Source organism: Dermacentor silvarum, chromosome 8, assembly GCF_013339745.2.
Source record: "Dermacentor silvarum isolate Dsil-2018 chromosome 8, BIME_Dsil_1.4, whole genome shotgun sequence".
Lineage (NCBI taxonomy): Eukaryota > Metazoa > Arthropoda > Arachnida > Ixodida > Ixodidae > Dermacentor > Dermacentor silvarum.
In genome coordinates, this window is record NC_051161.1 from 172,427,473 (window position 1) to 172,442,571 (window position 15,099).

Consider the following 15,099-nt stretch of genomic DNA (forward strand, 5'->3'; position numbering starts at 1 on the left):
CCGGCGTGCGCCGGTCGCGGCGATCGCGGCCGCCCCGCCTCGTTCTGGGCTCGGTCCAATGAGCGCGGGGCTCCGCATACACGTCACCGCTGCGTTTGCAATCGGTTTCCAAGAGGATCGCGCCACCGCACGAAAAGCCGTTTGGCTCCCCGAACGGGAAGAGGGAAAAAGGCGTCTGCTCTCCTCACTTCCGTGGCGCGCGTAAGGACGCGGGGAAATATGAACCTTCATAATTCCCACATCCCTCCCCCCTTAAGACCGAACGCCCCCTTGACTCCAGTGGCGCAGTGTTATGGCGGTCTCGCCACAACTAACCTACTCGCTGTCGCGGTTCCCTCAATGCAGTCGGCGGGTCGATGTCTTCAGATTCCTTCTCACCAGAACCCATTGTCTCGTGACATCCCCCGAAGTCAGTCACACCAAGGTCAGCCGACAAGGGCATTGTGTACTTGTTGGGTTGTCCATCGTCGACCTCTGATCGGATGGCTTGTGCCACTCCAGCCCCGCAGTAGCACGGCGCAGGGACAAAGGTGCACTCCCTAACGGGTCCTCCGAAGGTTGGCTCTCCATGCCGGCACTCGTCTCTTGCGTCCAGTGGGCCCAGGGAGTGCACGAGCGCTGCTATCTTCTGGAAGGCTAGTTGGTGGCTTGTCTTCTTGATCAGCTGAGGTGCAGCCGTGGCTCCGTGCCGTATGCCCTCGCTGAGTTCTATGGCCAGCTTTAGCTGCTGCTCCATAGGTGTGGTTCTGCTGCCTCGGGCGGGTCCGGACTGGCTACGGTCTGTTCTGCCGACTGCGGGTACTGTAGGGGTGCGCCACGGGGGTCGATGGACATTCGCTTGCCTGCCCACGGGTTCGCGGCGCAGGCGCCGCAGCTTCCACAGTGCCTTCCCTCCGGAAGTACCGCTTCAGCTCAGCGACATGAATTGGTCCGCTGATACGACCTGTGTTCAGATCCCTCAGCTTGTAGTTAAGTCGCGAGAGCTTCTCAGCAACTTCGAAGGGTCCAACCCATTTGGGTGCTAAACCAGCAGCAAACCCTGTGCTCGCATCGCTGAGTGCGTGGTTGCATTTCAGGACTAGGTCTCCCATTTGGAATTCCATGTCCCAATGCGCTCGGTCATAGGAGGCCTTTTGACTCGCCCTTGCCCCTGCGCGGTTGCGATTCGCTTCTATCATGGCATTTGCCAGGCGATCACGCAGCCGCCGTGCATAGTCGGCAATTGGTGTTCTTGCGCCGGCTGAATCTGTCCGTTTGGATAAGATTGTGTCCGTTGGCGTCTGGAGGTCTCTCCCGAACATCAGGAAAGCTGGCGTGAAACCTGTTGAACGGTTTTCACTTGTTCTTAGGGCGAAGGAGATCGCATCTAGGTGCTCGTCCCAGTTGTTGTGCGCTTGGGTGTATGCCCCAAGTAGTGGCTTCACATCTCGATTCCGGCGCTCCGTCACATTCGACTGAGGATGGTAGGACATTGTCTTCACCTGCCGGACACCCATCGCTGCGCATGTATCTCCGAAGATTTTCGACGTGAAATATGACGCCTTATCGGTGATCAGCCGCTCTGGGAACCCATAACAGCAGAAGGTCTCCGATAGTTTTTTCAGGACCTCCTTCGTTGTCGCTGCTCGTAGCGGGTAGAGTTCAGCGATTCCACTGAAGTGGCAAGTGATGACTAGCACAAATTTGTGCCCTCTCTTACTTCGCGGCAGCGGCCCGATCAAATCGCACGCCACAAGTTCCCATGGCTTTGTGCTCACAATCGGTTGCAGCATGCCAGGCGGCTTCCCGCCTCTCGGCTTTCTTGCTTGGCAGACGTGGCAGGTTTGCACGTATTTACATAATGCATCACACTTCATGCCAGGCCAGGTTGCGAATCGACATAGTTTCTTCCATGTCTTTGGTGCGCTCCCGTGGCCATCTATGTCGTGGTAATGCTGCAATGCCGCTCGTCTGAGCTGGCGCGGGATGACGGCTTTGAATCTCTCATTTGAGTCTTCTTTGCCTGGCACGTATTTCAGCAAAACTCCATCTGCATCAAGCAGGTAGATCTCCAGCTCAGTCTCAGCTGCCCTAGAGTCCGCACCCACCGTCGTACCGGCGGTTTCCGTGCGCTCTCAGACTCCTCTCTCTGGGTCCGTCTCTTCCCTGAGGCTGGCGACCAGGTTTTGACAGTGAGTGTCGTCCTTTTGAGCCCTGATGAGCTGATCTCTGCTGAATGTAATCTCGAGGGGCGGTCTCACTCTAACGAGATGCACATGCTCTTGGTTTTGTGCCGGCGGGGTTTTCCCTTCTCCCCGGTTTCCCCGCGATGAGAGCGGCTCGGCTGCCCCCTCCTCCTCCTCGTGACCGGCTGGTAGGGTGTCCTTCACCGGCGCCCGTGACAGCGCATCGGCGACCACGTTTGTGGTTCCTTTGCGATAGCGGATAGCGGAGACCGAGTGCGCGCTCAAAGTGCCCGGGGCGGCTGTGCCGGCGGCGGGCGCATTTGCTACGGGCACGACCTCGTCTGAGTCGGGCCCTGGGTAGTGTACACCGAAATTTTTCGACGTTCTGAGGACGCGTGTGGTGGACGGAGGTTCTTCGCCGTTCGAAAAGGGGCTCCGGGAACCGCTGCCAGAATCCGCTGTGTTGACGGCGCGCACAGAGGGAACCAAGATTTCCCCGACTGAAGAGAATAGGTTCGGTAACCCGCCGAAGAATGCCGGTGTGTTGGTGAGGTGCGCGGGGTCCGGCACTCCTACATTTGTAGCGGGTGCGGTAGTGCAGTACGTGTTTGCACGGCCCACATTTGTGGGTGACGCGGCCGATGCAACGAGGCCCGAGTTTTCCCTGGCCCGACTGCAAATATTGGCCAACTCCAAGAGATCGCTAAGTTCGTACTGCGAGCTCGTCATCCTGTCGCGGGAGCCGGCTGCTCGATTACGTCTGCAAACGAGAAATCACGTTGGGCGCCAGTTGTAGTCTCCGGGTTCTCTCAAGCCACCTTTGTCGTAAGGCTTAGGCTTGACGGCCAACTCCCGTGTGCTTGCCTTGTACTACCGGGGTTCGGCGGTACAAGGACAGGCAGAAACATGACAACACACGATAGTGTAACAAGTATAAAAAGGGTTTATTGCTCCACGTGGAAGCAGGCTATAGAGTCGACCTCGACGTTTGTCGGGGTCGATAGTGGTCGAACGAGGTAGGGCACGACAAAGGAAGGGAACAAGATGGTTACCTGAGCTCCGTCCTTCGCCGCGGCTCGCAGTCGTCTCCCATTTCTCCGGCGTGCGCCGGTCGCGCCGATCGCGACCGCCCCGCCTCGTTCTGGGCTCGGTCCAATGAGCGCGGGGCTCCGCGTACACGTCACCGCTGCGTTTGCAACCGGTTTCCAAGAGGATCGCGCCACCGCACAAAAAGCCGTTTGGCTCCCCGAACGGGAAGAGGGAAAAAGGCGTCTGCTCTCCTTACTTCCGTGGCGCGCGTAAGGACACGGGGAAATATGAACCTTCATAATTCCCACATACGTAACCAAGGAGTACAGGATGGATACGTGAATACATTGGCAAATATCTACAAGGATTGTACAACCACCTTGGTTCTCCACACGAAAAGTAGAAAGTTACCTATCAAGAAAGGGGTCAGGCAAGGATACACAATCTCTCCAATACTATTCACTGCATGCTTAGAAGAAGTATTCAAGCTCTTAGACTCAGAAGGCTTAGGAGTGAGGATCAACGGCGAATATCTCGGCAACCTTCGGTTTGCAGAAGACATTGTCCTTTTCAGCAACAATGGAGACAAATTACAGCAAATGATTAAGGACTTTAATCGAGAAAGTGTAAGAGCGGGGTTGAAGATTAATATGCAGAAGACAAAGATAATGTTCAATAGCCTGGCAAGCAAACAAGAATTCAGGATCGCCAGTCAGCCTCTCGAGTCTGTAAAGGAGTAGGTTTATCTAGATAAATTACTCACTGGGGACCCTGATCATGAGAAGGAAATTTGGTTTTCGGCGAACAAAGTTGCGGTTTGGTAGGTTTTGTCGTTTGGTGCTGACTGCAGGATGTGGTGATGGTACCTATGATAATCCCATTGTTGGCACGACAATTAAGGCCATCTAGTAGCAGCTTGCAGAAATTAACCAGCTCATGGGTATGTGTGTGTATGTGATTTGTTTTTTTCTTCAAATAATTGCTCTGCAAAAAGGGGGTGTGGGCCTTACACAAGTAAATACGGTATTGTTTCCACATCACTTAACCAATATATTATTATGATTGTTTGTTTCAGTCCTTGCTCGTCCTTGCATTGCTTAATGAAAATGTGTTTTCCATCCTATGTTGAAATGCTGCGTAGCTGCCCATTAATTTTTATGCTTGCTGCTTTCTTCTTTTTGCTAGTGCTCCAAACATTACAAGGTGAGTTTTATCAGACAAGTCAATTGAGGTAGCACTTTTGTCAGCAACCTTTTGGTTATCATGCCTGGACCGCTATTTCTCAAGAGTTGGCGCAAGATTGGCCTCGGCATCTTTCTTTTCTGCCATAGTGCAGCATTTGCTTATCATGTGATACACCTGCCGTGGTTGCTTTGTGGCTATGATGTTGGGCTGCTAAGCACGAGGTCGCGGGACCAAATCCCGGCCACAGCGGCCACATTTCGATGGGGGCGAAATGCAAAAACACCAGTGTACTTAAATTTAGGTGCACGTTAAGAACCCCTGGTGGTCCAAATTATTCCGAAGTCCCCCACTACGGCATGCCTCATAATCAGATTGTGGTTTTGGCACGTGAAAACCCCATAATTTAATTTTTTATCATGTGATACCGTTTATGAAAGGGAAGAACAAGTGTCATGAGGTTTCCATGGCCACACAAATCAATATCTAAAGGTAGCTAAGTTAGTGTAGTTAAAGGGGGTCTAGTTATTCCCTTCTTTACGAGCAACTGTTGTACGTTTCCACTGCTCACGTGTAAATGCTTTTCCAAGTTGTGTGAAGCCCTCCAAGTGGCTGGCTCATTCTTTCTCCCCTGCCACCACATGTCTGCTTTGCAGGGAAGCTGTTCTTCACGGAGGCAGCCAGCTCGAGTCCCTTGCACCAGCTAGTGGTGGTCCTCTTCCAGCAAGCCAGGTCCCCACACCGGCAGGTGGGTGTTCCTTGCTCTTCTGCTGGCACAGATTGAGGACGGTGTTCAAAGAGGGCACTCCCACTCTCAAGCTGCTAGGTCAATCGAAGCTTTGTTGTCATACACCAGAGTCCCCGCCCACCTCGCACTGCCCGTTGGCCCAACCTTCCCACTAGTCAAAGGAATGTTGTGCTCTGTTACAGGTGCATTCTACGTATTTTGTTTTTTCAATATTTTGTAATGCACAGGGTTCTTCCTCTAGGTACACAAGACTTTTCACGTGGCACCAAGAAGATAGCCTTCACATCTTGTCATTCAGTCATTTTTTTGTCCTGTGCAAGGAATTGCATGTGTTATACTGTTATGTCCTCTTAGTATTTTGATGGCTATTTGCGAGTTGCTTTTTAAAGGTCTGCAATACTATTTTCGGCAAAGAATACCCTTCTAGATACCCTTCTAAAGTTTTAGCAGTGCCCGCAGAAATCTAGATTAGGCAGTGTGGTAGCAACTTTCCAATTTTTTATTTTAATACAGTGGAATCTCGTTGATATGCTCTTCACGGGAACCAAAAAACAATATGTATCATGCAAAAATTGTATTATCCAAAGCAAGCTCTAGAATGTGTCAAAATATGCGTACTCAGTGGCAAACTCAATAAGAAAGGTTCGTGTGGCGTCGACTGATACTGCTTCCCATAACACGTTATTTATTTATTTTATTTATTTATTCATTCATTTATTTATTTATTTAAACATACTGCGGACCAACATTTTGGTCCAAGCAGGAGGGGCAAAAGAAACATCAAGTAAATCGTAACAGAAAAATCAAGAAAACATGAATTCGTTACATTAAACTATGATCAATACGCTAAAAGAAACATGTCTTTGAAACAGCAACAAGAGTATAATACATTTGAACGTTAAACACCAAAGAGATAATTTTCCAGTGTTGTAGCGAAATTCTCAGCTTCGAAAATCTCCTGAGTCAGTGAGTTCCAGTGTCTAACTGTTCTGGGAAAATAGCTGTGTTTGTAAGCGTCAGTTCGTGCAAATATAGGTGCTAATGATTGGTTATGTTTACGACGGGTTATCCTAGCAGTGGCTGGTTGGACACAACATGGTACTTTTAGTGTAATGTTTTCCGTGATAATTTTGTAAACAAACTTTAAACGACTCACCTTTCTTCTTGTTTCTAACAAAGAAATGTTATGTGATTGCAATAATGTACTAGGTGAGTCGAGTATTCGATACTTGTTAAAAATAAATCTACCTTTTCAAGAAACATACTACCCTTTTTTGTAAAAGGACTGCAGCATATTCGAGTTCAGACAGAATGAAAGTTTGTAAGCCAAAAGTTTTATGCTAGGGGGAGTATCTTTTAACTTCTTTTTTAAAAACCATAATTTCTGAACCGCTTTAGTGCAAATATCTGTTATGTGCGGTGTCCAAGTAAGGTTGCAACTGAGAGTAATGCCTAAATATTTATCTGCTTGTACCACTGGACTATCACGAAGGATGTAGGGAGAAGTGACGGGATGTTTCTTCCTCGTAAGGCGTAACAGAACATTTTCTCAGTATTCAACTACACCAATCATCGATGAGCTGTCTGTGATACAATCATCCGCAAATAATCGAATGCTGACATCCTGGGGCACGACATCGACCAAGTCATTCACATAGATTATAAATAACAACGGACCCAGGCCAACTGACATGCTGCACTGTGGACTTGGAGCTTTTTATCGCAACAAACTGTACACGCTTACAGAGATGAGCAGATATCCACTGGACCCTGGAAACCCAATTTGCTGCAGTTAGTACAACTTTCCATGAGGCACTGTATCGAATGCCTTGCAGAAGTCTAAAAACAGTACGTCAGCCTGTCCTGCCAAATCCAAAACACTCGAAAAGTCGTGCACAGTTGTGATAAGCTGAGTGATTGTTGATAATGCTTTACGGAAACCATGTTGATGGCATGTCAGAACTTTATGTGTTAAAAAATTTGAAAGAGCGTAAGTTTGGACATGTTGGTATTCCATGACGTTTACTCTTTAGCGCACGAAAAGAAATGAGAGACAGAGGTACGAGACGAACACAGCGCTAACTTCCAACAATTGTTTTAATTCCACGAAGCGGTATGTACAGTAAAAGCTCGATGATACGAATCTCACGGGGTCACGAAAAATATTCGTATTAGCCGAAATTCGTATCATCGAAACACAATTAAAACTACTGTCGCATATCAATAATTCGAACTCGAAGGGGCCCGAAATTTTGTTCGAATTAAACGGACGTATTTTTGAAGTATTCGTGCACCATAGCACGATGCACGAGAACGGTGCGAGTCGTGAAATATCGTAATAGGGGTCTCCGCGCTGTCAAGGAACCCTCGCCGTCACTGACGATATTTGCTTGCCGCCCCAGTCGATGATGAGAGTGCCCGTTGATACCCATGCTATAGACGCTGGAACATTTGATGTCCTTGTGGAGCCGGTCCCCCTCAACTGCGCCAAGAAAAATGTGCTCGTGCCGCATTGCGCCCTTTCTATTACCGATGGGCGATCCTCATTATGGGTGCTGAATTGTTCTAGTGAGCCTGTCGTGCTACCCACTAGAATGCGGCTTGCCTTCTTCGAACAAAATGCGAGTAGTTGTTGTATTGCAGCTTTAAACGACGAGACAGTAGACCACGTTGCTGTCACTCACCCTACAGAGGACCAGTTTCTGAGTATGGTCAACAAGTCGTTGCCGTCACAGAAGCGCTGAGCCTTGGTCCACGTCCTGGCCAAGCATGCCGCAGTCTGATTTTGCGCAGAGCGAGGAACAATTTAATGTGCCAGAGTCACGTACTCGTCACGTGATTGACACGGGATCCGCTTATCCTATCTGGCAGAAACCGTACCGTGTCTCACCTGCAAAGCGCAAAATCATTGCTCAACAAGTAGAAGAAATGCTAAAGAAGGTCATTCAGGAGTCATGCAGCGGCTGCACCTGTGATCCTTGTAAGGAAGAAAGACGCTTCTTCGAGATTCTGTGTTGATTACCGACGTCTCAAATCTATCACCAAAAAGGATGCATACCCGCTTCCCAGGATTGATGACGTAATTGACTGCTGGCATTCTGCAACGTATTTCTCCTCATTGGATCTAAGGTCCGGTTATTGGAAAATTCCCATGCATTCGGATGACAAGGAGAAAACGTCCTTTGTAACCCCAGACCTCAGTGGGTTACAAAGGTAACCCACTGAGGTCTGTCTGTTTTACGGCTCTGTTTGAATTCAATTTAATGCCGTTTGGCTTGTGTAACGCCCCAGCCACGTTTGAGCGCTTCATGGATACTATTCTGCGTGGACTGAAGTGGGAAATTTGTCTATGTTATCTTGATGACGTAATTTTTGGCCGTTGTTGCGAAATCTAAAGTCTGAGCGACCAAGAAGGTTCCATGGGTGGTGTCGTGCCAGGTGCCGGGAGAAGGAGACATCCAGAGGAATCAGAAAGCTGTTTTATATACACTGTACATGTTGGTATATTAGGAGAAGGGCTCCATGATATTGGAGCCGTCTACGTGCTGACATCTTTGCATGTAGTAGCGTTTACATCTCCCAGCGTTCTACATGGTCTAGCGTCTTTACAACACTCATATCCCGCTGTTTTATCCTTTTCGTTTCCCTCTTTCTTTCCACGAGGGAATACACTTTAGTTCTCTAGCCAATGTCAATGTTTGACCAGTTCGTAAACTCCCGCCCATGATCTGGCATCGTTTCCCGCTGGGCTCCGCCTCCAATCTTGCCTGATTGCCCCCACACACAGGCAGCGGTTAGCCGCCTCTCTGTGGCGGTCAGTTTGCGGAAGCCACCATTTCCAGGGAGGGTGGTGGCTGTTGTCTCGGAAGGGGGCTGCAGGTTGGCATGTCACAGTCGGCGCCGGGCCTCGTCGTAGTTCGGGCGGGCGCTGGTGCTTCACGGTGTCAGGATATGGGGGGGATGCCAACGGCCCTCTGCCTCGACACACCGAGCCCCGTGGTTGGCGCATGCCTGCGCATCAACCGCGGTCCGGTACAAGCTCGAGGAAACAATAGACGACAACCACGTGTACACTCGGAAAGCATTTATTACGACTGCAACTAACACTTCGAGCAGGCCAGCTAGCTATAGTTGACATCGCTAAGGGTTCCCTCGAAGAGAATAATACACTAGGTAAAGAAGGGCTTCCGACTTACCAACTGGGAAATACGGGGGGGCCGCAGCGTTTCCCGCGGCAAGAACGCGGTTGACTAACCACGTGCGGGAATACGGGAGCGACGGCGGAGACTTCAGCCGTCGCCGCTTGCTGGAGACCAAAGAGAGTCGGGCGATGTCAGCGTGATCTCACGTGACCCACCCGGTGGCGCTGATAGCGCTTGCGATTCCCGTGCGCCGCCCGCGGAAGGAAAGTTTCCCCTCTCCCAACTCTCCCTGGCACGCATGCGCTTGACGCGACGTTCACTGCCCGTGCGGCGGTTATGAGACCAGAGGATTCCCACAACGGAAACACACCAAGGGCGACGTTGCCGTTTCAGCTACGCACGAGGCCGAGAACTCAATGAAGTCTGGTGACTAATTACTCATCCATTAGTCCCAGGTGACTGACGGTGACAGTTCCCAGCCGCGAGAAACGACAAGCGTGAAGAATACTTGACATGTTCACGTCTGTCGATTAGGCCTGCTTTGTCCCAAAGGATCGCCAGACACAACACTGTACATTTGATGAGCACAATCGCCTTCTTGACATCGTTCTTACATCTCTTGAGAGAGCTTCGCTTACCTTGAATTCTAAGAAGTGTCACTTCGGCAGCCATGAGACTCTGGTTCTTGGTCATTTTGTGGACAAGCACGGCGTTCGGCCCGACCCTCAAAAGGTCGCCGAAGTTAGCAGCTTCAAACAACCGCAGTCACTACGAGAGTTGCGAAGTTTCTTGGGCTCGTGCTCAGACTTCCGTCGCTTCGTGCCTAAATTTGCCGACCTGGCTTACCCCCTGACATGTCTACTCAACAAGGACGTGCCTTTTCAATGGTCAGCAGAATGCGAGTCATCGTTTAAGCAGCTCAAGTTTGTACTGACTTCAGGGCCCATACTTCGCCACTATGACCCATCTGCTGCAACCGAAGTACACACTGACACCAGTGGTATGGGCCTCGGAGCTGTCTTGGTTCAACGGCATGACACCATAGAGCATGTGGTTGCCTATGTCAGCCATTGTTTAAGTAAACCTGAGTGTAACTACACGGTGACGGAGCAAGAATGTCTCGCGGTCGTCTTCGCCGTCCACAAGTTTCGCCCGTATATCTACGGACGCCGATTCGCAATTGTCACCGACCATCACTCGTTAAGTTGGCTCACCAGACTACACGACCTATCCGGCCGTCTTGCTTGTTGGGCCATACGATTACAAGAATATGACTTTGAAGTGTGTTATAAGAGCGGTCGTCGTCACGCTGACATTGATTGTTTATCAAGGCTTCCCCTTTCGACTACCGAGCGTGACGCAGACAATTTCGATGAATACCTAGCAGTTCTTTTCCCTCTATTTCCCGACCTTACTACCTTTCGCACGGAGCAACGCAGCGACACCAGCCTGGCTCCTCTTTTTATCTCCGAAGTGAATGGTCAACGCCGTTTCGTTGTAAAGGATGGCATTTTTTACAAGCGAAATTATTCTGGCAACGGTGCCCGTTTGCTTCCAGTCGTGCAGACAAGCTTGTGAAGTGATGTGGTCCAAATAATGCACGATGACCCTATATCTGGACATATGGGACTTTCCAGGACGTTTCAGCGCACACAAGAACGTTTCTTCTGGCCAACGATGCGCCAAAGTGTAGCAGCGTAGGTTGCGAGCTGTGAACTGTGTCATCGCTACAAGTGTCCAACTAGCGGCCCTCCAGGACTTCTGCATCCCATCGAGCCCCCTGCTTCACTGTTTAGGTAGTTGGTGTTGACCTGCTCGGCCCTCTACCGCGATCAACGACAGGCAACCGGTGGATTATAGTATGCATCAATCACCTGACACGCTATGCAGAAAGTGCGGTGATTCGTGCAGCAACGGCCGCTGAAGTTTCACACTTCATGCTGTCATTCGTCCTTTTACGCCATGGATCCCCTCGTGTGATCGTGGCCGGCAATTTGTTGCCGATGTGGTTGAAGAGCTCCTCCGTCTTTCTACGTCTCATTTTCGTCACGCCACCCCGTACCATCCGCAGACTAATGGTTTAACTGAACGGACCAGCAGAACTCTCATCAACATGCTTGCAATGTATATTGATTCCGCTCACAAAACTTGGTGCACTGTGTTGCTTTTCATAACTTTTGCCTACAATACCGCAAAACACGAGACCACCGGATAAAGCCCATTTTATCTCCTATACATCCGCCATCCTCGTACAGCTCTCGATTCTATCCTTCAGTTCTGCGAAACCGCCGAAACTTCTCTGACTGAAACACTTTGCCGCACAGAAGAGGCCCGGCGCATCGCCCGCCTTTGTACATTTACCTCCCAAAAACGTTTAAAACCTGTTATGACGAGCGCCATCAGCACGTATCGTACGAGAAAGGTGATTTGGTGATATGGACGCCACTTCGGAAGCGTGGCCTATACCAAAAGTTCTTGGCCCATTACACCGGCCCCTTTATCATTATGGCCCGTCTCAGTGAGGTCACGTACGTGATATGTCGATTCTTGTCTACTGGCCGCCGCTCAAGCAAGACCAACGTCGTCCATGTCGCCCATCTTAAACATTTTTACCACCGGAACTCCAACTGACTCGCCCGGTGGGCATCGCCTGCAAAGGGGGAATTGCTACAATACGGGGGGACACTTGGAAGTGAACGAAGATGACGTGAGTTCGGACTGTGACCTTATCGGTCCCTAGGCCTCTCGCATTCTTCATTTTCATTATTAAATGCATCTCACCGTAACAGTATAAACAAAAAGCAGGAATGCACTTTTCACGCAAAGAAGTTTTATTCACGAGATGTGTGTCATAAAAAAAGGTATAAATTGCCAAAATCAATATTGTTAGATAAAATTGAACAATGTTTGTAAAGACACGCTTTTATGTACGAAGAAAAAATTTAAATTATGGGATGTACAAAGTGTTATGAGATGTCGTGTTAATGGAAAGCTTAGCACTCGAGCGATTACTCTGGAATGTCAATGTCTTCTGAAGTACATCGGTCACCCTCAGACGCAGGTGCCCGGGCAGCAACTTGCCTGACCATCATGAGCTGTTCAGGCCGACTCAGCCGAGGTTTCACAGCAAACTTGGGGCCACAACTTAAGACCAGAAGCACGGCTTCAGGTAGTTCGACGTCGCCGACACAGTGGGCAGCGCTTTTTGCAGCTTTGAACACTCGGTGACTACTTGTACCTTCTCATCAAAGTCACCTCAGAACAAGCCCGGTTCAGGGACAAGTGGCGTGAGTGCTCCAAGCTAATCGACCAGTCCACGGAACTGCTGTGGAAACTTGTGCTTCCACAACTGCACTCACAAATCCCAAACCCAGCTGCAAAAAGCCCTGTCCACTGTGTCGGCGACATCAAACTACCCGAAGCCGTGCTTCAGATCTTAAGTTGTGGCCCCAAGTTTTCTCTGGAACCTCGGCTGACTCGGCCTGAACAGCTCACGATGGTCAGGCAAGTTGCTGCCAAGGCTCCCGAGTCTGAGGTTGACCGATGTATTTCAGAAGACGTTGACATTCTGAACCGGAGTAATCGCTCGAGTGCTAAGCTTTCTGTTAACAAGACAGTGTTGTATCTAAAAACAAATTCCTTGTCTCCATTAGCTGCAGATAAAGAAAGAGGCTTTGCCATTCTTCCTAAACACCTGTACGAATCAAAGGTTTCTGAGGCTGTCTTGTGGGTATTTACCATGTGCACTGATGTTAGCCTGCAAAAAGTGAAGACAAGCACGCTGAAGCTCTGCAATCCGTTCAAATTGGACGCCCTTATAAAAACCATTAGTGCAGGCAGCAAACTAAGCTTAGATTTGTTTTTCTCTGCAAAAACTAACAGGCCTGACTGCCCATTGAGAGTAATAGTTTCTGAGACTGGCACATGGCAAAAGTAGCTAGCAAGATTCTTACAAGATAAACTGAGTGTTTTACCGATTGACGACCCTTATCCTGTTAAGAACTCTGAGCAGGTGATTAGCTTTCTTAAACAGCATTCTGACCAGGGATTTTTAGCCTTCTCTGCGGACATTGAAGATCTATACTATAGCATTCCACATGATGACTTGATGACTAGTACTAGTGAATGCATCAACATGCACGAGGTGACGAAGTTTCAAAATGAATCGGGCCTTCATTGTAGCCAATTTTTAGTGTCGCTTTCCCTGTACCTTAGGTCCACATTCACACAATGGGAAGACGAAATTTATTTTGAGAAGAATGCAATTTGCATTGCCTCCCGCTTTTAGTGATCTGTACCTTTCTTTATGAGACAAGAAGCTCAAAGAGCACCTTGACTGTCTGATTGTTTGTTGCCCATGTCTGTAGGTACATTGATGAATTTTTTAGTTTTCCTACAATATGATGAAGCAGGTTTTGCAAATGCAATTTCTGACGCTCTCGCTGTGTTTTTTGTTTGCCTTGATCCTCTTGTTTTGACACATGAGGTTCCCCAGGGACAAGTTTATCTAATTTTTAGACCTTGGTCTGTATTGCTTTGCCAACCATGTCTGCTGGTGTTATGAACCAAGGGGAAACAAGCCTGTCCTTCCTTTCCATTTGGTCCATTCGAAGCTAGTGATCTTCAAACAGGTACGCTGCCTTGAGAATTCAGGGTATCCTTCGTGCCTTCTTGCCTCAGTAGTGGAAGCTCTGCTGAAGTGTTCCAGGAGCACTCACGTAGCCTCAGACCATGACACATTCAAAGACCAGTGGTCATTCCCTACATGCACACTGTTTCGCACAACCTTCGTAAAATAGGTCAAAAGATTGGTGTCGACGTGGTATTTTCCGAGGTGGTCCACACTCTGCAAGAAGGGAAGCACACAGAAGGAAACAACAAATGTCTGTGCACAAGCCACCTGCGTGGGTTCGATTCCGCTGCCGTGTGATTGTCACGAGTAGAGGGACAACACACGCGGAAGAACGACGACAACGAAGAGAATACGCAGTGTTCCAAACAGAACGAGCACTTGGGGCACATGACCTGAGCCGTCATCGAGAGAAAACCAGTGATGAGCCGTCAGCATCGCACTGGTGACGGGAGCCATGGAGGTTCGGTCAAGTTCGTGATGCTGGCAGTCCAGGGTGTGGCCGTCGACCTCGGTGACGTTCGAGCGATGCTCCTTGGACCTGCTGCAGCCTCTCACGGCAGTGTTGGGCACTCCAGGAAGGATCCCCCTTCAGCGGCAGACCAGCGCGTATGATAGTCCCCGGGACGCCACGTCGGCACTTGAGCAAGGCGCCGGATGGAAGCAGCGGCCGAACACGTCGCTAGGCCTAACTTGCCTGGCCTCTCTGCCACGTCAGCGACGGCAACAGGGACACGGGCGTCTACCAAGGCGACGACATCGTCAGGAATGTCGGAAGTAGCAACTCCGGAAGAGACGCGACGCGGCTTAGACGAGGATCCACATGAGTCGGCATCAAAAAACCTGAGAACATTCCACTCAAGCAGTGACGCAAGCAAAGTGGCTAGAGTTGTCCAACTGTTAGGGGTGCAGGGATTAAGACTGGATAGAAGGACAGCTTAATTAGCTTATACTTTTGTGTACGGTTGAGAGCCACTTCTATATTTTATTAATATTTTGTTGATCACTTTCAGTTGTTTTTTAGTGGGTATTCTTGCTTTTCGTTTGATATCATTAAATCTTGTGTGCTGTGCCGTTATATGTCTCTTAGTCCATCTCATAAACATCCGCACCCCTGAGATCTGTGATAGTGATAAGTTTGGCCCAACAGCGAGATGCCTGTACACAAGGCTCATGAGCGTAACTACCACTGCTCTAGAGAGG

General features: G+C 49.4%; 1 protein-coding gene across 1 annotated transcript in view; it reads left to right on the plus strand.

Moving 5' to 3' along the window:
• The window catches only part of LOC119461848 (serine-protein kinase ATM), a 754,892-nt gene that overhangs the window by 336,660 nt on the left and 403,133 nt on the right, over window positions 1-15,099 (plus strand). The window contains exon 33 of the mRNA XM_037723219.2: window positions 5,033-5,124. Within this exon, the coding sequence (XP_037579147.2) occupies window positions 5,033-5,124 (92 nt within the window). The remainder of the gene's footprint in view (window positions 1-5,032; window positions 5,125-15,099) is intronic.